Raw genomic sequence first — 21,699 nt, forward strand, 5'->3', positions numbered from 1 at the left:
AGTCTCCTCTTAAGCCCCTAATGAAGTTATTTCAGTTATTGTACTTTTCAACTCCAGAATTTCTGTTTGGTTCATTTTTATAATTTCTGAGTCACATCCCTGCTATAAGGGCTTAATATCTCTTTCTTCATTGATAATTTCTATTTGATTTGACATTGTTGTCATACCTTAATCACGCTTTTCTTTAGTTCTGTCAATGTGCCTAAAATGGCTACTTTGATTTTTTTCTTGATAAATCCAATATCTTGTTGCTGTCAAAGGCACTTTATGTTGTCTGCTATTTTTCCAATGTATGGGTCATACTTTCCGGTTTCCTTGCATGCTTCATAATTTTTTGTTGGAGACTGGAAATTATTTTAGATAATATATTGGATAATATATTGTAGCAACTCTGGGTACTTGTTTCCTCCACACTTAACACCCCCCCCACCTTCGGCCTTGTTATTGTTATTTGCTTGTTTATTTATTTAGTGTCTGGATTACTTTGGTGAAGTTTCTCTCTTCCCACCCCACCCCCACCTCCACCCCATAAATATTGTTAAAACTCTTCTGAATTTGTCACCCTGGTAGTACAATAATTTGGGTAGGACTCCCTTCCTCTCATTCTCTGACCACACCCAGCTGTTAAATTCCACTGTTTGCTGGCTTGTGGCTCTATTATTTTATTTTAGTTTATTTTTTTGTCTTTTCTGGGGCTGCACCCATGGCATATGGAGGTTCCCAGGCTAGGGGTCTAATTGGAGCTGTAGCCGCCAGCCTACACTACAGCCACAGCAATGCTGGATCCAAGCCACATCTGCGACCTACACCACAGCTCACAGCAATGCTGGATCCTTAACCCACTGAGGGAGGCCAGGGATCTAACCCACAACCTCATGGTTCCTAGTCGGATTCGTTAACCACTGAGCCATGACAGGAGTTCCATGGCTCTATTATTTTCAAAAATACCCTGGAACATATATTGTCCTACAAATGAATCCAATTAAACCCTAGCCCCTTCGAAGCAATAGTCGTGAGGTGAGTGTTTAATATTTGTCTTACTCCAGGAGAGCTTTTTTCAGATGTCTTTATCTCTGATTCTCTCCTGCAAACTAGCCAGCCTACAAAGCCCATATCAGATCTGGATCTGGTGTTGCTCTGGTATAGGCTGGCAGCTGCAGCTCCAATTCAGTTGGAGCAGGGGAACTTCCATATGCCGCAAGTGCAGCCCTTAAAAAAAAAAAAAAAAAGAATCCTCCATCTGTCAACAATGTTCACCCAGCACCTAGCCTCAGTATCAGGTTGCCAGGGGCAGGGTGAGAATTGCTATTTGTCCCTCCCACTGGGAACCTAGGGAGAGGGTCCTATTGTTCTGGGTTTTAAGGCAGACTGGGGTCTCTGCCTGGAAGAATTGGGAAGACGGCAGAGGAAGAGGTCTATGGTTGAAATACCACAGATTCTCGCCTTTCTTAGAAATTTTTTCTAGATTTTCCTGAATAGATGTTTGCTCTTTTTAGACCACTCCAAAAACTTTATTATTATTTTTTTAAATTTTATTTTTGTCTTTTTAGGGCCACACTTGCGGCATATGACGGTTACCAAGCTAGGGCTCAAACAGGAGCTACAGCTGCCAGCGTATGCCACAGGCACAGCAACCGCAGATCCTAGCAGTGTCTGCGACCTACACTCAGGGCAACACCGGATCCTTAAACTGAGCGAGGCCAGGGATCAAACCTGCATCCTCATGGATACTAGTCAAATTCCACTGAGCCAGGACGGGAACTCCCTTCCATTCCTGAAGCTGTAAATAGTTGTTGTGTTTGCCGGTCTTAAAACAATTTTCATCATTTTCATTAGGTCACTGGAGCGCCTGAGGTCATACTGGTGGTGAATTTCTCTTGGTATTAATTTTTGCAATTTTCCTGTGAGTTTAAATATATTTAAAACTTACATGGGCCGTGCTTGCTCATAATGACAAGTGCTAGGTCAGCCGCCCTGAGTTCACAGCCGACCCAGTCACACTGTGATAAACAGGAAACGGCGCTCGGGGAGGCTGTAGCGCCACGGAGTGTTTCACCTCAGAGGGCTGGTAAGTGGGGGTCTCCTGGGTCTAACACAGTGAATGTCAGACGGTCAGAGTTCTGTGGAGTGAAGGTTTTTGTAGGATGAGAGGGAAGTCGAAAATAAGCAAGGCGAACGAATGCGGGACGGGGCAGGAACGCCAGGTCCGCTTTCGGTTTCTTTGTCCCCGCCTCCATCTTTCTTTCGCTTTTCAGGCGTCCCGGGAGTGAAGGCAGAAGGGGTCGCAGCCAGAGGAAAGCCTTGCCGCGGGAGGGACTGTACGGGCCCGCGTCGGATCCCGCAACTCTCCACCCTCCCCAGACCCAGTTGGATGCCAGGCCCGGGACGCCGCCTTCCGCGTTCCTCGCCTCAGCTCCCGACTCGAGGTTTCACAAACTGGGCCCGGGCGAGGGGTGGGGTGGGGGTGCCCGGCAGGGCTTCGGGAGGTGGGCCTTCTGGCTGGTGGCTTAGTGCCCAAGAGCTCTTTTCACCGGTTTGCTCCTCCGGCCAGGGGTGGGCGGAGCACCCCCGACCCCCGCTCGGATCCTCCCAAGGGCCACCGCGTCTCCCGGGATCCCAGGTGTGGTCCCTGCGCGCGATCGCGCAGACCCAGTGGCTCTTGCTCAACCCTGCAGCCCCCGTGGACTGAAACGCGCCTCGAGCAGGTCCCCAGTGTCCTGTAAACTTTGCTTAAGAACATCCTGAGAGTTGCTTAATTTGGGGGGCGACCTGTTCAAAAGATTTGGCAGTCTTCTTGGCAAAGTAAATTAGAACTAGGACTTTTTGTGCAGTAGTGTGTGTGAGCGCGGAAGCAACCGGCCAGGCAGGAATTTTTACTCTCTCGCAATGGCCTGGTGAAGTAGGTCAGGGGTGCGTATTTCTCAAAGCAATGTAATGTGTGTTTTGGCAAACAGGAAGAGCAGCTTGCCTTGGGAAAGTTAGGAATGACTGATTGATAAAATTTTTGTAAAGCCTTGAAATAGCTTGTTCCTCCTCCCGAACTCCCCACCCCCCTTTGCCCTTCAACGTGACTGGGAAATGTAAAATGATTTCTGGGTGTCCTTGCTTGATGGTGCCGCGTTTGTTCAAGGCATGTTCTTTTTAAATATTGACAGTAGAATGCAACAGAACCGAGGCCATTAAAGTTCAGAACAAGTTGTTTGGTTCAAGGTTTACAGGAAGTAAGTTCAACCTCTCTTGCTTAGTTTCATTGAATTGTTTTCACAACGAGAGTTGCTGCCAATAGGGATCCTGTTGGACACAGACAAACCGTCCTGTTGGACACAGACAAATCTAAAACTAAGACTGGGCTCTGGAGGGCTTGATCTGCTTCAGGTAAGAGATTTCAGATAAGAGAAACGGCATTTTTGGGGTTATTTCCCTCTGGTGGTTCCCCTAAATAATCTTTAAAAAGTTTCATTGCCAAGCAAAAAACTTGGCCCAACTCCAAAATTAAAACAATAACAACAACAAAAAGACTTGGGTTTGGAAGGGAATTTTGAGTGTGCTGCCATACAGAAGTTGCTTTTTAGGGCCGCACCTGTGGCATATGGAAGTTTCCAGGCATATGGAGGCTCCTAGGCTAGGGATCGAGTCAGAGCTACAGCCACAGTCACGCAGGATCCGAGCTGTGTCTGCGACCTACACCACAGCTCATGGCAACGCCAGATCCTTAACCCACTGAGCGAGGCCAGGGATCAAAGCGCAACCTCATGTTACTATTCCGATTCGATTCTGCTGCGCCAAAAGGGGAACTCCAGAGAAGTTGCATTTTTAAAAATGTTAACACTTGCTTTACTTAGCTTCTGGGTTAGATGTCCTGATTAAAATGGCTCCTACTAACAACTTGCTTTACATTTCTATTTGTAACCGACATTTGCACTTCCTTTAACACTATTACTTACCATCTGGCACCCGCTTTCCAAGGTGAATTCTCCTGCAGGACCGCAGGGGCCGAGTGCCCCTTGCCCTCTGCCTCCTGGAAGTCTTGCGCGTCCGGAGAGCGGGGGAGGTTAGCCGCGGGCAGTTTTTTTTTTTTTTTGCGCAGTGGCAAAGGGGCTTATTGGCAGCTGAAATAGAAGTAGGTTTGGTCCCTGGGGTGCTCGCGCGTCCCAGGGTTGCTGTCAGTGGCGGTGGTGGGGCTCTGCGGCCACACTTACTGGATCTTGGCCAGACGCGTAATTCCCCCCAGAGCCACGTGGGCTCTTTGCCCACATGGGGGAGAGTTTACTTTCCAGGGAGACTGGCGTGTGCTTCTGTGGAGTTTTTAAGGTGTGGAGGCCAAGGGTTCTGTAGCACGAAGTTTTGTAGCGAGGCTTCCTGTCTGCCTGGAAAATCACCACCTCTTTCTCTTTTTTTTAATGTGGCCGCGCCCTGGCTTGCGGAAGTTCTGGGGTCAGGGATCGAACTGGCGCCAAAGCAGCGACCCAAGCCGCAGCACTGACAATGCCGGATCTTTAACCCGCTGCGCGACTCCGCCACCGCCTCTTCGCTTTTGTGATTTTCTCCTCCAGTTCCTCCTCCTATCCAGGGTATTCAAACTCTGGTTTTCAGGGGCCTCAGGTCCAACCGGCTCCGGCAAGGGTGGGTGCGGCTCCGGGCAAGATCCTGCGAGAAGAGCCCGCGGCTGTCCGGGCGTGAGTAGACCGTGAACGCTGCCCTCTCCTCCGGAGCTGAGCCTTCCGGCGGGCTCCGCCCTCGGCTGCGGAAGCTTAGCGCTGTCCCCTGATCCCGGCAGAAAAGGATTGAGTCTCAAGTTTTCGGGCCCGTCTTTGAGCCTCTTTGGGTCTCATCTCCAGCACTCCAAGTCTCCAGGCGTCTGTCGCTTTTAACAGTCTCAGGGGTGGATTCTGTTTGCTCCTTTCTTCCTTGCAGGGTCCCAAAGGCTAATTAAACTCGTGTTTATGGACTGAAGTGCCTCCTTTCCTTTAATTCAGTATAATTCTGTATAAACATATATTCAGCTCTTCAAGGCCAGGTAGAGTTTTGGGTGCTGGGAACATAGAAATGGACCCGAACTTGTTTGTTTGTTTCTCCCCAAAGCTCAGAATCATCGGAGAAACTGAGCAAAATTACCTGCAAAGGTAACTTGGATTTTGGGCAGCCTGGGATGGGAGGAAGCCAGGTTGAGCCAGCTTGGGGAAGTGAAAACATGTTGCAGAGGGCAGTGTGTATTCAAATGCTGTTTTTGCTTTACTTACTATAAATCAGTGAGGTAAGAAACACTGTTACTATTGTAATGCCCTGTTTCTCCTTTATATTCAGTGCCTGTCACTTGCTCTACAAAACCTTCACAACCTACCTGCCTGTGTTCCTTTCCTTTGTACTTTCCTATACTCGGGGCGTATCTTTGCATTTACCATAGGTAGAATTGCACTTCACACGCTGTATTGTAATACTTTTTCTCTTAAAAATTTTTAGTTGAGTTGCCTTATAATTATTGGCGTTAAAATATATGCCAAGTAAATAGAGAAAGCCTGCAAGAGTCCATTCTCTAAGATAACCAATGGTTCCAGAGAGTTATACATTCAAATATAGTCTATTAAGTGTTTTATTAAGTGTCTTAAAAATACATATTTTTCTCTTTTGGGGGAGGCTTATTTTGCATAATGCTGTTTCTTCAATTGTATTTCAGAATACGGAGTAATTGGTGTTTGTTTTCTATCAATAGCTCTACTTTTCTCATGTATCCTTTCACTTCCCTCTGGCATCAGTGTTTCTAATGAAAGATTTTTTTTTTTCCTTCTAATGACCACTTTTCTTGTTTTGGAGAATGTATGTATCCGTAATTTACATTTCATTTATCTGCTTGTTCAGATGCCCTAAATGTTTTTTTCTCCCTCTTCAGTTTTGAGTTTAGAGAAATAATTTCTTTGATCCCTATGCACATATGAATGAATGAATGTATATTCATTCTTGAATCTTTTCCCAGATGAAACCTGCTTCGTTTTCCACATTTTGTACCTTGTCCTGTATTTATGTTCTGATGATCTCTACTTTCAGCCACTTTGTCTTGGCCATTTAAGTTTTTGTGCAAGACAGACAAAGAGCTTCTTCCTAATGTTCCATTTGTTCTAGATATTGGATTGCTATCTTTGCTAATTCAGTACTTAATGCAAGCACTAAGCTCCATCAATCTGATAGCACATTCGTCTGCATCGTCAAGACGGTTTGTGTCTGCAGTGAACTCTTCAATTGAAGAAGTGAACCCATTGTGATTTATATCTGTATAACCTCAGATTGAAAAATCTTCTGGCAGCTACTTGTTTTCAAGGTTTAAAATGGTTTCTGAGGTTATGGTTTCTTTCTAGCATCTGATTTTACAAATAGGAACTAAAAGTTTTTTCCATTTGTAAAATTCTTTTTTTTTTTTTCTTTTTACAGCTGCACCTGTGGCATATGAAAGTTCCCAGGCCAGGGGTAGAGTCGGAGCTGCAGCTGCTGGCCTAGGCCAGATCCAAGCTGCATTGGCAACCTACACCTGAAGCTTGCAGCAATGTCGATTCTTTCAACCCACTGATCGAGGTTAGGCATTGACCCACATTCTTATGGACACTATGTCGGGTTCTTAACCTGCTACAATGGGAACTCCTCCACTTGTGAAATTCTTGAGATTTTTCTTTGAACTTCCCGTACATATCTTTTTTTTTTTTTGGACTTTACTTAAAGCTTTCAAAGGTAGTTTTTAAAGTCAGGGGATCTTTGGTTTGGGTTTTTTTTTTTTTTTTTTTTTTTTGGCCACGCCCATAGCATGCAGAGGTACCTGGACCAGGGATCAAACCCACAACACAGCAGTGCCTCTAGCCTTAACTGCTAGGCCACCAGGGAACTCCAGTGGATCTTTGTTTTAAAGAGTAAGTGCAAGACAAATCTTGCTTGCATACTATCCGGTGAATGAACCAAATTTCCTACAAGAATTATCAAAGCTTGATTCAGAATTGAATAAAATAATCAATTAATTAATCTCTTCATTCAGCATACCGAGTCTATTCTTTTAATGTTAGTTGTCACCAGGACTGTCAAGGAACTTAGAGGAAACAGCAGGAGAGCAGAAGCTGGAGATTAGGTAAATAGGTGCCAGAGATAGTTATGGGGCTGAAGCAAGCAGGGAATTTTAATTTTCGTCTTTATGTTTTTCCAGTTTCTAGATTCTCCTCCAGCATGCAAGTAGCACTTTTTTTTTTTTGTCTTTTTTGTCTTTTTGCCTTTTCTGTGGCTGCTCCCATGGCATATGAAGGTTCCCAGGCCAGGGGTCTAATCGGAGCTGTAGCCACAGCAACTTGGGATCTGAGCCGCGTCTGTGACGTACACCACAGCTCACGGCAATGCCGGATCCTTAACCCACTGAGCAAGGCCAGGGATCGAACCTGCAACCTCATGGTTCCCAGTGGGATTCGTAAACCACTGAGCCACGACGGGAACTGCAAGTAGCGCTTTTTATAACTAGGAAAAAGACTGCTGTGTAAAAGAATTTTAAGAGCTTTATCTCCCCAGGGTTATGCACAACTTCTTTTTTTCATTTTGCTTTTGAGGGCCAAACCTGCAGCAGATGGAAGTTCCCAGTCTAGGAACTGAATCAGGGCTGCATCTAGTCAAATTTGTTTCTGCTGCGCCACAGTGGGAACTCCCATGTGCAACTTCATCTGTGTCCTGACAGGCCAACCTTGATCCTTTAGTTGCCAAGAGAGTCCGTTGTATAAACTGAGTGAATATACCTGTTAGGTTAAATTTTTCATTCAAGCCAGACTTGTATACATGAGCTTCAGAGAATATCCACTAAATATTTAATTTTAGTGTGGCATAACTGATGTGAAGCCATTCTCTTAGGCCCCTTTTGAATTCTTTGATGAAAACTTTGTAAAGAAGGAATGTGTCCCTTCCTGACTGCTGTCACATGATGATACACATCCCATTCCTGCAGAGGTGACATCAGGTGGTTCAGATACCTAAAAAGAACAGGCTAGCCATAGCCCTCCTTTGCATGCTTGAAATTGAGATCTGTCTCGGTACTTGGCTTTGCTAAATCACTGAAATTTGTAATCTTACTTAAACTCAGAGAGCTTGGCCTGGTGTCTTTTTTTTTTTGGCAAGAAAATTGAAGCCTCATAGTAAATTGACAAATACAGCAATAGTTCAGGGAAGATTGTGTACTAAATTCACACCGTCTCATACAAAGGATTAGTAATTTTGGGGATGTCAGAGGACTGTCTTATTTGAGGGAAAAAAAAAAAAAAACACAAACTTTAAATTTTAAGCACTTTTGAGTCCATGCTACTCACAGAGGACTAGACTGGAGGTGTGGCAAGAAGAAAACTCTGACCCATAAATCTTAGAGTTTTAGAACTTGTAATAAGTGCAAAAGGGTAAGGTTTTTTATGCTTTTTAGGGCCACCTCCTCGGCATTTGGATGTTTCCAGGCTAGGGCTCAAGTCGGAGCTGCAGCTGCCAGCCTACACCACAGCCACTGCAACTTGGGATCCAAGTCGTGTCTGTGACCTACACCACAGCTTACAGCCACACCGGATCCCCGGCCCACTGAGTGAGGCCAGGGATCAAACCCACATCCTCAGGGATACTAGTCAGATTCGTTTCTGCTGCGCCACAATGGGAACTCCAGTAAAAGGATAAGCTTTTAAAAGCTAAATATATGGGGGGAGATGTAGCTTTTGCTGAAAGGCCAGGAAGATGTCCGGTGAGCTTGGCTGGAGATACTGTGTTCTGTCTGTTCAAGGTGAGGTCCTGTCAGCTCCCAGGAAGCTCTGCATGGGGCCTCACCCGGCTCTCAGGATCACATTATAATTAATCCGTAAATAATACTGTTGCTACCCCCACAGAGTTGCAAAATCTCCCTTTCACAAGCTCTTGTCTCCCGGATCTAACAACCAGTTCCAAGTACAGTTCTTACTCTACCACCCGTTCCATCTTGCTTCATTGTAGGTTATGAAAGGATGAGTAGGCAGTATGCAGGCACAGGCCTGCTGGAGCAGTGTGATGATCACTGGTCCGTTCAAGGCCAAGGAAGGTAAGCTTGGCAGGCCTGGCCAGAACCCACCATGGCCTAAATGCAGACTGAGTGGGAGCTTAGCTCTCTTCAAGGAGCTTACCACATTACCAAAGAAGAAAGTAAAAACAGTGCTATGAATGGAGTTCCTATTGTGGCTCAGTGGATTAAGAACCCGACTAGTAATCCACGAGGATGTAGGTTCGATCCCTGGCTTCGCTCTGTGGGTTAAGGATCCAGTGTTGCGGTAAGTTGCAGCATAGATCGCAGAAGCATCTTGGATCTGGCATTGCTGTGGCTGTGGTGTAGGCTGGCAGCTACAGCTCCGATTCGACCCCTAGCCTGGGAACTTCCATATGCCACGGGTTCGGCCCTAAAACAAAAACAAACAAACCAAAAAACCAGTGCTATGAAGTAGGAGGAGATGACCTGATTTAGGAAGCAAGACAAACTTAAGGAAGAGATGCCTTGAAACATGGGATAAGGGTCTTTTCAAATGGAGGCAAAGGCTTGAGCAAAGATGTCAGGACAGAGAAATACTGTCCAGTGTACGCTGAGCTATGTGTCTTGAATTAGGTTATGGGCTGGGCAAAGGAAGGGAGATAGTCTTAAGTGCTTGGGTTCTGTATGAGAAGTTTGCCCTAGTGAAGATGTAACTTTGATTCAGAAGGAGTGGCTCAGTGCCTTAAATGGGTTTTGCTTTATTGTTTCTACTGACTTGGTCATGTTTCTACACCCTGTTAGGTGATTCATGATCTCTTTTCATTCTAGATCCTTTCTTCTTCTGGTTTTTTTTGTTGTTGTTGTTGTTGTTTGTTTTTGTCTCTTTAGGGCCATACCCACGGCATATGGAGGTTCCCAGGCTAGGGGTATAATCGGAGCTACAGCTGTCAGCCTACGCCAGAGCCACCGCAACGCCAGATCCGAGCCGCATCTGTGACCCGCACCACAGCTCATAGCAATGCTGGATCCTTAACCCACTGAGCAAGGCCAGGAATTGAACCTGCATCCTCGTGGTTCCTAGTTGGAATTATTTCCGCTGCGCCACAACAGGAACCACTGACTTCTTTCTTTTTTTCCTTTCTTCCCTCCCTCCTTCCTTTCTGGGGTTCTTTTTTTTCCCCTCCTCCCTCCCTCTCTCTTCTTTCTTCCTCCCTTCCCTTCCTGTCTCCCTCTTTCCTTCCTTCCCTCTCGCCCTACTTTCTTCCCTTCTGGGGTCTTTCATTTCCCCCTTTTCTGTAGCCTGTATGCAGCTGTTATGAGTCAGGGAAGTTATTGAAGGTAATATTGTGTTGAAATTTGTGGGACCTTTCCTGAGAGTCATGGAGCTGAGCCTCATCAAAGACCTTTATAAAATATACCTTCTAATTTTATTTATAATTGAGATCATCTGTTGTTTGTGGGCAATTTGCTATAATTGAAGTGCACTGCTTGTGAAGCCAAGTCATTTTTTTAGTGCATACTTTTAGCCACCAGGGCATTATATATCATTATGTATTGGTGGCTAAGGCATGCATTAAAATTATTCAATATTAAATTTTAAAAACAAAAATGTTAAATTAAAAATATACATTAAATAATCCCACATTGGAATGTCTTTATGCTTCAGCCTCAGGACATGTTCCCCTAGACTATGTTTGAGTCTGTATCTGCAGCATTGCACACGTCAGCAACAGCATGGTGGTCTGTTACCAAACACCTCATTTTACATCCTGGGGGCAGGGGGCACAAAATAGCATTTCGTGCACTGTCTTAGGGTTAAAATGTCTATGGATGGAGGAAGGAGGGTCCATTATATTAGCTGCTTGAATTGCTCCACACAGAACCCACATCCACAGGTTCTATACACAGATGGAGGAGGGGGAGGTGGGTCCTGTTTTGTTTAGAGACGATGCACGGAACTCAGTAAGATGGTCACATTCTGTTTTGCTCAGGATCATGTAACCCCCTTCTTTATCTTTTTGGAAGCTTCCGGGTTCCTCTCTCAGGGCCTTATCTTCATAGCTCAGTGGGGATTCCCTGACACCTGACTGCTCTAGGTTTGCATGCTGCTCTCTGCAGCTGGCAAGGCAGGCTTCTCCCCATTGCTGCTGAGTTTTGAAGTATGGCTTAGTGAACATGACCTTGCTTTCAGGCCATGTCATGACCAAAGCAGTACAAAGAATGGAATATTAAGTATGTCTGCCCTTGGATAGGTTTTTTTATGATGGGAACCACTCGTGCTGGCAGCTGTGCTACTGGGAATGTTATGTGCTTTTGATACCAGATGGCTTGGAGGCAATGTTGACATTCTGTAAAAGAGATTGAAAAGCTTGACTAAAGTTAACCACACTTTATGTCACCTATTGGAGCTACGCTGGTTGCCATGGAGCTATGTACATAGTATGCTGGTGGAATAAAGAAGTTACTGACCAAGTCTGCGTGAGCTCTTCCCAGAAAAGCTTTACAGAGTAGGAGACATTTTGAGCTTAACCCTGCAAGCTAAGAAGGGTTTTGCCAGGCAGGTAAGTGGAAATGAGTAATCTAGGCAAAGGTGCAGTGGCGAGGGAAGGAACTTCTTATTGAGGTTTGTTTGAAGCTGAATGTGTGAGATATGTGTTAACAAGAGATGAGGGCAGGCGCTAGACCAGGAAGGGCGTTGAATTCAAAGAAAATTGGAACCTGCAATGGGAGATGAGGAATCACTGAAGGGTCTGAATTAGGAAAGTGACTAGGTAACTAAACTTCAGGAGTTCCCTTCGTGGCTCAGCAGTTAATGAACCCAACTGGCATCCATGAGGATGTGGGTTTGATCCCTGGCCTCGCACAGTGGGTTAAGGATCTGACATTGTCATGAGCTGTGGTGTAGTTCGAAGACATGGCATGGATCCCAAGTTGCTGTGGTTGTGGTATAGGCCAGTGGCTACAGCTCTGATTCGACCCTAGCCTGGGAACTTCCATATGCCGCAGGTGTGGCCCTAAAAAAAAAATCTAGGGGATCTCAGGCTGAAGGGTTTTTTGTTTTCCTTTTCATTTGGGGGGGCTGGGGGGGGCTATGCCCATGGCAGATGGAAGTTCCCAGGCCAGGGATCAAATCCTCACCATAGCAGTAGCCCAGGCTGCTGCAGTGACAACGCCAGATCATTAATCCGCTGCGCCACAAGAGAACTCCTTGTTTTCTTTTTAAGATGGAAGAGACTGAACATGTTTACAGCCTGACAGGAAGAGTCCCTGGAGGTCGAGGTTGATGAAAGGATGGGTGCAGAGGCTCCTGGAGTGAGGAGGCCACAGGGGTGGGCAGATGGCCCTGGAAGGGGCAGCAGGGGAAGGGGAAGAGTTGTGGGAGGTCACTCTTGACCAATGGCAAGGTCATCTGATGAGCAGTGGCCCCAGTGGGGGTGTTAGGATGAAAGAAAGGGGTGAGGGTGGAGCTGGGGAGAACCTATTAAAAGGCGCTGGCGGCTCCTGGTATAGCAAACCACAAGCTGTGGGGGCGATCTTTCCCCTCCCTTCAGCAGCACTTGCTATGTCAGGTGTGTGAGTAGTGGAGGCTCACTGTCTGAGGATGGGATGTAAGGGTGACCATCCCGGTTTGCCTGGGACTGAGGAGTTCCCTGGAACACGGGGCTTTTAGTGCTCAACCTGGACAGTGCTGGCAGAGTGGGCTCTCAGGAGGCAAAAGGGAAGAGAATTAAGGTGCTGGCCAGAGAGGATTTAGCACATGTTCTAGGTCCCATCTGGGGAGCCAAGGAAGTGAGGCCTGTTACTTGGTAGCGACTTATGAAACTCCGTTCATTCATTCCCATACCAGTTGAGTGCTTACTATGAAACAGGCCCTAGCATGAGTGCAGAGGATCTAACCACAAAGACATAAATGTTCTTGCGGAATAGCCTTCTGCGACAGCTGAGGTCAGTTGGTGCTCAAGACCCATTCTTACCTCTGTCTAGAGGGTGGAAAACTATAAATGGCATTTCCCAGACTCCTTTCCAACCAGGATGTGAATTCAGTTCTGCCAGTGAGGTGGCTTGGGGCAAGACGGATAAAGAGAAGTGAGGAGGAGGCCAATAGCCGGCTGCTTGTGTTGGTTTCTCTGCTGGTGGTGACGTGGGGGTTTGGGCAGCATCATGAAGTCCAGTCGCCAGCTGGGGAGACATGGGAGGCAGGTGGGCTGGTGGTTGGCCCTCTGATCTCAGGGTCACTGCCGGAGGCCTTTTTGATGTCTGTGCTCCCAGTGGCAGCCTCCTGGCCACTGCTGCCTTGGCTGAGACAAGGTCTTTCTGGGAGTCCTGGGAATCTTTTTCAGAAGCCCAGCTACGAGCCCATTCCTCCAGCTCTTATAGCAGTTTTTTAAGCACCTGTATTTCTACTCGAAATACATGGAGTGGTTTCTGCTTCTAGCACCTGACACCCTTTTCATTAGCCTGTGATGTGGAAACAAACAGTGATGAATTATACTTGCTTTTGTGGGTGTTTTACGTGATCACTGGCACATGCTGAAGGAGTGAAACTGGAACCATTCTGGCTGCAAAGGTAGAGGACAGTTTGTATCATCGTGGAGATTTTGCGTGGGTGTGGAGAAGAAGGGGAGTCAGTAAATTAAAATGTGCAGGTGACGGGATGTCCCAAAGGGGAATTCCTTAACCATTCTAGAAAACACTCACAGCTGCCAGTCTGGCCCCACTAGGGAATGTGAATGAGCCCAGACAGTGGAAAAGGACACCAACAGAAAGAGTGATCCATCCGGAGGACTGGGCATTTGAAAGCAGGAGAGAAAAACCATTGGGCTTGGATAGTTCCTCTGTCCCTCCGAGTGAGGGGAAGCAATTAACTTCAGAGGAAGGGTGCGGAGGGCAGAACAAGGCTGCTCAGGCAGAGGGGTGCTGGTAAGTAATGGGCACTATCCTTTCACCAAATTCTAAAGAGCTCATTCCACCTGCCACCTCCCTTCCCTCCCCCTCTGCCCTCTCTTTTCAACCATGTTAAATAAAATCCAACTTGTTCTCTTTGGTGATAACTTTGGGATGCCTCTAGTTTTCTTGTGCTAAGGTTTGTCTACGTGTACACCGAAGAAGATCTAAAAACACTTTGAATGCTGTGAGAGAGTTTCTATATGGCATACTCTGGTTGTTTTGTGTTTTTTTTTTTTTTTTTTTCTGTCTCCTCACACATGTACTTCCTTTGTGCAACATGTTAATTTGAACTGGTTAAGGCTGAGTGCAGAAGAGCGAGCGAGAAACCCATTTTTCAGTTCAAAAGCTTATCGGGTTTCCTTTTGGCTAGTTATTTTCTTGTACTGTGGTCAGAGACTGTTTCAGAAGTATATTTATTTTACTATCTGTATCCTATTGCTGAGTTTATGAAGTAAAATATAACAAATTTAGTCATTTCCCCTTTGTATTTTTATCTAGTCATATGCTGTTTATCCCATAAGGGATACCACTTTTCTGAATTCAATATTTATTATTAGTATTTATGTTTCAGTATTTTCACTACACACACACACACACTCACACATATATACCTACATAATATTTGATTTTATTATTAACATTTAGGATTTTAATGTAAATTAATCATATAGTGTGCATGCTTTAGCAAATTTTTACTTTAGCAAAATTATTTTGTTGTTTTGTTTTTTGTTTGTGAGATTCATTCATAATTCTTCATTTTCAGAGCTGTGTAATATTCCATCAAAGGACTATAACATTTTATTCAATCTCTTCTTGATAGACTTTTAGGTAGTTTCCATTATTTTTCTCTACCATCTGCTGCTGTTTGGAACATTGTATACATGTCTTGGTATAACTCTCTGAGAGTTTTAAAAGAATATTTGCTTAGGAATGAAGTTTCATGCCATGAGTAGCATGTGTTTTTATCTTTACCAGGTATTGCCAAATTGTTCTTCAAAGTGGCTGTTTCAATTTTATAATTCTTCCATCAATAATATGTTTCCATATTTCTCTACATTTTTTCTGACATTTGGCAACAGATAATAGCATTTGACCAGTGTGAAATCATATCTCATTGTAGTTTAAATTTGCATTTCTCTAAATACAATTATGGCTCAAATATCTTTTCATACAATTTGTGACTAGTCAGGGTTTTTTCTTCTGGGAACTGCTTATTGCCTTATGTTTCCCTTGGGTTGCTTGTCTTAGGCTAACTGATCTGCAGAAGTGCTTTCTATTTTGGATACTAGTTCTTTGTTAATTAAATATGATGCATTTATCTTCTCAGTCTGTACTTTACCTTTTTTTGGTTTTTAAAAAGTTGTGTGCTTTCTATTATAAAATGTTTTTTTGCAATTGTAGGTTATAATAGTACTCTTGGAGAGGGTCTTCTAGGACTTTAGGTATATGTAGAGTTGAGCTGTAAATGGTGTCAAGAACGGATCCGGATTTACCCTCCATGTATATGGATAGTCGTCTCAGCATCATTTCTGGACATTAGTGTCTTTTCCTTGTTGATTATAAATCACCATAATCATCTGTGTGTGGATTGATTTCTAAGCTCTCATCCGCATATTTTTTTGTTTTATTATCTATCGCTGTGTCATATTACTATACATTTCCATTAAATCTTGATATCTCATAAGGCAACTTCCTCCAACTGTTTGTTCTTAAAACTTATATTGACTCTTCTTGGCCCTTCTCCTCCTTCACGTAAGTTTAAAATTAGCTTGCTATGGTCCATGGTAAAATTTTTTGGATTTTGGATTGGACTTCAATTTATAAATTCATTTGAAAATTGATAATTTGATAATACTGAGTCTTCTGTCCATGGTTATCATACATTTCTTCAGTTATCTCTGTTCTAACTGAAGTCTTCACTAAAATTTTATAATTTCTTTTTTAATGTCTTGTGTATCTTTTGTTAGATTTATTCTGTATACCTTATAGATTTTGTTGCTGATGTACAGTGTCTTTTTGAAATTTACATTTTCTTCCTGTTTTTTTGCTAATGTTTAGAGATGTGATTGGCTTCTGTTCATTAATCATATATCTCAAAATCTTAACCTCTTATGAGTTCTAGCATTTCATCTGTTGGTATATTTGGGTTCCCTATGTAGAAAACCTTATTGCCCACGAAGAATGATAGCTATTTCTTTGGATCTAATGCTTCTCCTCTATTTTAAATTGCTTTGTCCTCTAGTACAATGTTGAATAGAAGGGATCATCATACGTATGCTTGCTTCGAGGCTAATTTTTAAGGGAATGCTTCTAACGCGTCCCCATTAAGTACAATATTTGCTGTGGACTTTTCTCTTTTTCTCGTAATTAGTATTTAACTATAAATTTCCACCTCATAAGAAGTCCCTTGGGGAGTTGATTATAAGAACTATTGATTTGGCCGATCATGTTACAGACATTTCCCTTAAGCTCTTGAACCTTTCAGATACTTTCAAGATACTTATTTTAAATTCTTTCAGGAGTTCCCGTCGTGGCGCAGTGGTTAACGAATCCGACTAGGAACCATGAGGTTACGGGTTTGGTCCCTGCCCTTGCTCAGTGGGTTAACGATCCGGCGTTGCCTTGAGCTGTGGTGTAGGTTGCAGACACAGCTCGGATCCCGCGTTGCTGTGGCTCTGGCGTAGGCTACAGCTAGCTCCTATTCGACCGCTAGCCTGGGAACCTCCATATGCCACAGGAGTGGCCCAAAGAAATAGCAAAAAGACAAAAAAATAAAAAAATAAATTCTTTCAGATATAGGTTTCTAGGATGTGAATTTTATTTTGCCTACTGTCATGGTGATGCTTATGGTTATGCATGATAATTTTTAATCATGAGCTTATCGCCAGCAGAATGAATGTCTCAAATGCCCTGAGTGGGGAAGGTAACCTTTGGAGTTTCCCTCTCAAGACCTCATGGGTTTTCTTAGTCTGAGAGTAGTTTTTATGTTAATTTCTTGCTTGGGGCTTTAAGGACACAAAATAGTGATTATTTGTGCCAAAATCCTACTTTTCCCTTTCTTGCTCCCCTTTCTTAAGTGCCTATAATCTTTAGCCCCAATTAACTGTCCCCCATGCGTAAACCCTGGTATTTAGTTCCATCTAGTTGGCCTGGATCAGCACGGAATCTGTAGTTTTCCTTTTGATATTTTCTTTGAATATGCCAGATGCTACCACTGAGTACTTTGGATTTTACTGCCAAGCTATACCTCCATTAGTACAGAGGGAAGACAGCATGCCAGCTCTCTTGCTGAGTGTTCGTGACTGGCAGAAAGCAGCCTTGGATGTAATGGTTGGAGGACATGAACTGAACAGATAATGTTTTTTAAAACAATTATCAAATTGCATTAACTTTTTTTTTTTTTTTTCTTTTGGTCTTTTTAGGGCCTCACCTCTGGCATATGGAAGTTCCCAGGCCAGGGGTCCAATTGGAGGTGCAGCTGTCGGCCTATACCACAGCCACAGCAATCCAGGATCCAAGTGGCATCTGTGACCTACACTGCAGCTCATGGCAATGCCGGGTCCTTAACCCACTGAGTGAAGCCAAGGGTGGAACCTGCGTCCTCATAGATACTAGTCAGGTTCACTACCGTTGAGCCACGACGGGAACTCCAAATTGTGTTAACTCTTGAGGGCATTGTTGTATCATTGAGAATTATGAATTACAAAGGTTAGTTATTGCTTTTAAAAATAAGGAATTGAACATTTCATCTCTAGCAGTTGTGTTTGGTTCTATTTCAGGTACGTCTGGTGAATGTAGATGACATCTCATTTCGTCTTGTGTTTAGTGACTTTTTATTTTATACCTTCCAGTGTGTATAAATCTTTTATAGGTTAATTTAGAATAACAGCAACCAACAAATTTGTGACTTACAGTGAATAGAAAGCGAACTTGACCTCCTTTTATGGAAACTGGTTATTAAAGTCTTATTACCTTGTGAGTGAGGTATAGATTTAGGTTCTTAAGAACACATAAAATAAGTATTGAGTTTTCAGATTAAAAAAAAAAAAATGCAGGTGTTCCCTTCGTGGCTTAGCGGTTAACGAACTGGACTAGGATCCATGAGGATACAGGTTCGATCCCTGGCCTCGCTCAGTGGGTTAAGAATCTGGCATTGCCGTGAGCTGTGGTGTAGGTCACAGGCGTGAATCGGATCTGATGTTGCTGTGGCTGTGGCATAGATCAGCAGCTGCAGCTCCGATTGGACCTCCTAGCCTGGGAACTTCCATATGCTGTGGGTGCGGTCCTAAAAAGCTAATAATAATAATAATAATAACAACAACAACAACAATAATAATAACAGTGCAGTCTGGGTACCAGTATTTTGTACTTTCACTGAGCAATTGTTTGGTAAATTTCATTTCTCCAGTTATTCAGAATGGCTGTATTTAAGTGAGGCTTGGCTGAATGAGCGCGGGATTGGTATAGAAGCACCAATACTTGTTAGCAAGGCTACATTAACTAAAATGTCTATTTTTATTAAGAACTCACCCATGTAGACTGGCTGTGGGAAGGCGAGTGTGAAAGATATGCATGAATGGGTTTATTTATTTTAAAATAAATATTTTACCTTTTTAAAATATAAAGTAAAATTTGGGAAGCTCCCATGTGGTGTGGTGGGTTAAGGATCCAGTGTTGCCACAGCTGTGGCACTGGTTCAGTCCCTGGCCCAGGAACTTCCGCATGCCGTGGGTGTGGCCAAGTAGTAGAATAAAAATGAAAATTTAAATAAATGTAATTTTGTTAATTTCAGACACTAAAGTACTCAGTAATATTTTCATTGATGAGGAATTCTGGAACTCTAGGGAAATTGTAGTTCCTCTAAGAATCTGTTTCATTTTTCTTGTTTTTGGCAGCAAGAGCTATTTAACGTCCCATATTTCCCTTTTCGCTTTGACTGCCAGGAAGCTTGAGGCAAATTGAAGGTCTACTAGAATCTGTTTAAGTCTTTCTGGCCTGCATATTTGCATTATTAATCTACCTCATTTTGACTTTCTAACCTAATTTCCCCCCTTGTTCTCATATAAATTTTTTATTCTCCTGATGCGTTTTACTGTAAGATGCCTCATCTTTTGTGAATTGAGACTGTGTACAAAAATAAATAGATTTCAGTGTTCCTTTCACCAAATCTAGCTAGATACATATATAAATATACTTGTACACAAATATGTAGCAGCAGTTAGCAGAAAGTTGCTAACTTACAGCTGGGTTCTGTTTCCAATTATTTTTTTGTTCAGATTAGCTTTTAACCTGAAAGCTTCTGTGGTAGAAACAGACAAGGTACTCTCCCAGAACATAAGAGATTATTTACCATAAAATGTAGCTATGAAACTTTAGACAGGGACCACCATTTACAACCAATTTTGAAAGAAAATAGATTGTGTTCCAATGGAAGAGGTTGAGAAGTTCACCCCATGACATGAATTCCCTACTGCTCCCACCCAGTTCCCAGATCTTTCTCCAGCTCTTCGGCTTCACCTCCTTCCTTCCATTTACACTGTTAGGAACTCTAGTGATAATTGTTGTCCGGCAGTGTAACGTAAGTGGGGGCTTCTGACCCTTCCAAGGGTCAGAAGAGGTGATCCAAACTTAACAAGACCCATTTAGCTGTGGTGGCAGGTCCTAGGAGCATTCATGATGATGCTGTGGAAAGGGCTGGGGACTTTGGGAGGATGGCAGCAGGTGTGAATGTGGGGTTTCAAAGTCGAACAACTGGAAAAATGGGGTGGGGTAGGTACAGAAACCTCTTTTCTCCCACCATTTTTTGAAGCCCTGCTGGGGTCCCTTTGCTAAGATTCGTATTTGTTTAAGCCTACTTGGGGGTCAGGGAAGGGAAGTTATCTGTGATCTCAGCTTCTCTCATCCAGTTAGCTGCTTAGTCATTGGGCTTTTTCTCTGCCCTCCACCAAGGTCATCCATTTGCCACTTAGTCATTAAGTCCCTAGCTGTGATTTCCCCCTTACCATAGTTTGTGTTCAATAAATTCTGTTAAAGTACGTGGGATTTTTGGGGAGGTGATTTGTCGCTAGTTTCATTTCCTTTAAAAATAGTGTTATCTTCTTCGTCCCTTCTGGTTTGGGGGTCAGTTGCTTTGTCTACTGAGAGGATCGCTTTCTATAGATTTAACAGTATGAAATTTAACCTGCTAGATTAGGGAGACCAACAAGAAAAGGAAAGGCCTATACCTGGAATTTTAGTGACTTTGATAGGAGGATTTTTTTTTAAAAAAAAAAATTCCCTTTTAACCACAGAACTCCTCCATTGGAAAGGATTCTGAAAGAAATGAAGAAAACCATCAGAAATGAAGTCAGTACCCTCGTGGGCTTCTGTTGACTGGACTAGATTTCTCTTACTGCCGTTCCTTGGAATGACACTGTACAGAATGTCGGCTGAGGTCATCCATCAGGTGGAAGAAGCACTTGATGAAGATGAGAAGGAGATACTTCTTTTTTTGTGCCGAGACATTGCTGCAGATGTGGTTCCACTTAATGTCAGGGACCTTCTGGATATTTTAAGAGAGAGGGGAAAGCTGTCTCTTGTGAGCCTGGCTGAGCTGCTCTACAGAGTCAGGCGGTTTGACTTGCTCAAGAGGATCTTGAAGATGGACAGACGGACAGTGGAGGCCCAGCTGCTCAGGCACCCTCATCTTATTTCAGACTATAGGTAATTCCTCAGCCCTTCCCGAGACTGGACTGGTGGGAGGGAGGGAGGAGGTCTGGACTTGAGCATCATAGAAATGAGGACAGTGGGGAACAGCAGCCGCATTCCTTTCTCAACCCACTGCTCCTACTGCCGTGTTGCTGCTGCTTCATTCCTCTGAACTCCTTGAACTTTTGGGACGTGTTTGCTTAAAGTACTTGGGTAGAATCAACTGAATGAAAGGAGAAGGGCTGGATGGATGGGTTTGCCCGAAGAGTGGGGTGAGAGAAAGGAATGACTAAGAGCTAGTTCTCTTAAAATGGCTTCTGATTGCGAGATCTGCTGTGTTCTTTGCTAGCTTGATTTTCTGTGATGTCAGCGCCTGGCAATTTCCCCACCGAGAAAGGAAATAACAAGTCTGACAGTAATCTTCCTGACCTTTGTAAAGCTTTGTTAACCCTCCTGAGTCCCCATGGGTCAGTCTTTCCCCTGCTGAGGAAGTTAGTGGGGTTGGCTCACTTTCTGTGCGTTTCTGTAAGGTTCCTGTTCATGCAGGTGCTGGGGACCCCAGATTGAACATACCCTCAATCAGCCACCTCTAGGTTCCCTTCAGTCCAGAGAGGAACGGCTGCTGGAGTCCCCTTGAGCTGTTCCTTCCTTCTGTTCACACAGCAGGCTCTTGGTGGTTCAGAGGAGCACAGAAGCCACTGTGGGAAAGAAAGAGAATTTGTAACCTTAAATTAGTGATTCCTTTCTCACCAGCCTTTAGTTATATCAATCATGTGTATGTTGAATTACCGCTGTGGTGAAACAGGATCGGTGACAACTCTGCAGTGCCAGGATGCAGGTTCGATCCCCAGCCCGGCACAGTATGTTAAGGGGTCCAGCATTGCCACAGCTGTGGCTCAAATCTGATCCCTGACCCTGGAACTCTGTATGCTGCGGGGTGGCCAAAAAATTAAAAAAATTTTTTTTAAAAATATGTATTTGGAGATGACATGCATGATTAAAAACTATATGAAAGCGAGTTGAAAGCACTGTGGGCCTTGGGACGTGTCTGAGGCTTGAGGTCCAAAGGCCTGTTTGAAGCC

At 43.9% G+C, this 21,699-nt stretch overlaps 1 protein-coding gene and 1 long non-coding RNA gene across 16 annotated transcripts in view; one reads left to right on the forward strand and one right to left on the reverse strand.

The window, feature by feature from the left end:
* Positions 1–21,699, reverse strand: part of LOC146396078 (uncharacterized) — a 1,511,729-nt gene that overhangs the window by 869,481 nt on the left and 620,549 nt on the right. The gene's annotated exons all lie outside the window — the stretch shown is intronic.
* The window catches only part of CFLAR (CASP8 and FADD like apoptosis regulator), a 54,133-nt gene continuing 34,362 nt past the window's right edge, over positions 1,929–21,699 (forward strand). For 2 of the 15 annotated variants that reach the window (NM_001435025.1, NM_001435027.1), the window contains 3 exon segments: positions 1,929–2,068; positions 2,256–2,426; positions 20,221–20,632. In NM_001435025.1, the coding sequence (NP_001421954.1) occupies positions 20,271–20,632 (362 nt within the window). In that variant the 5' untranslated portion in view covers positions 1,929–2,068; positions 2,256–2,426; positions 20,221–20,270. 15 annotated transcript variants of the gene reach the window in all.

Source organism: Sus scrofa, chromosome 15 (genome assembly GCF_054392235.1).
Source record: "Sus scrofa isolate SSC_HxYL_T2T_F1_AM1 chromosome 15, Sscrofa_HxYL_maternal_Yorkshire_Landrace_v2.0, whole genome shotgun sequence".
Lineage (NCBI taxonomy): Eukaryota > Metazoa > Chordata > Mammalia > Artiodactyla > Suidae > Sus > Sus scrofa.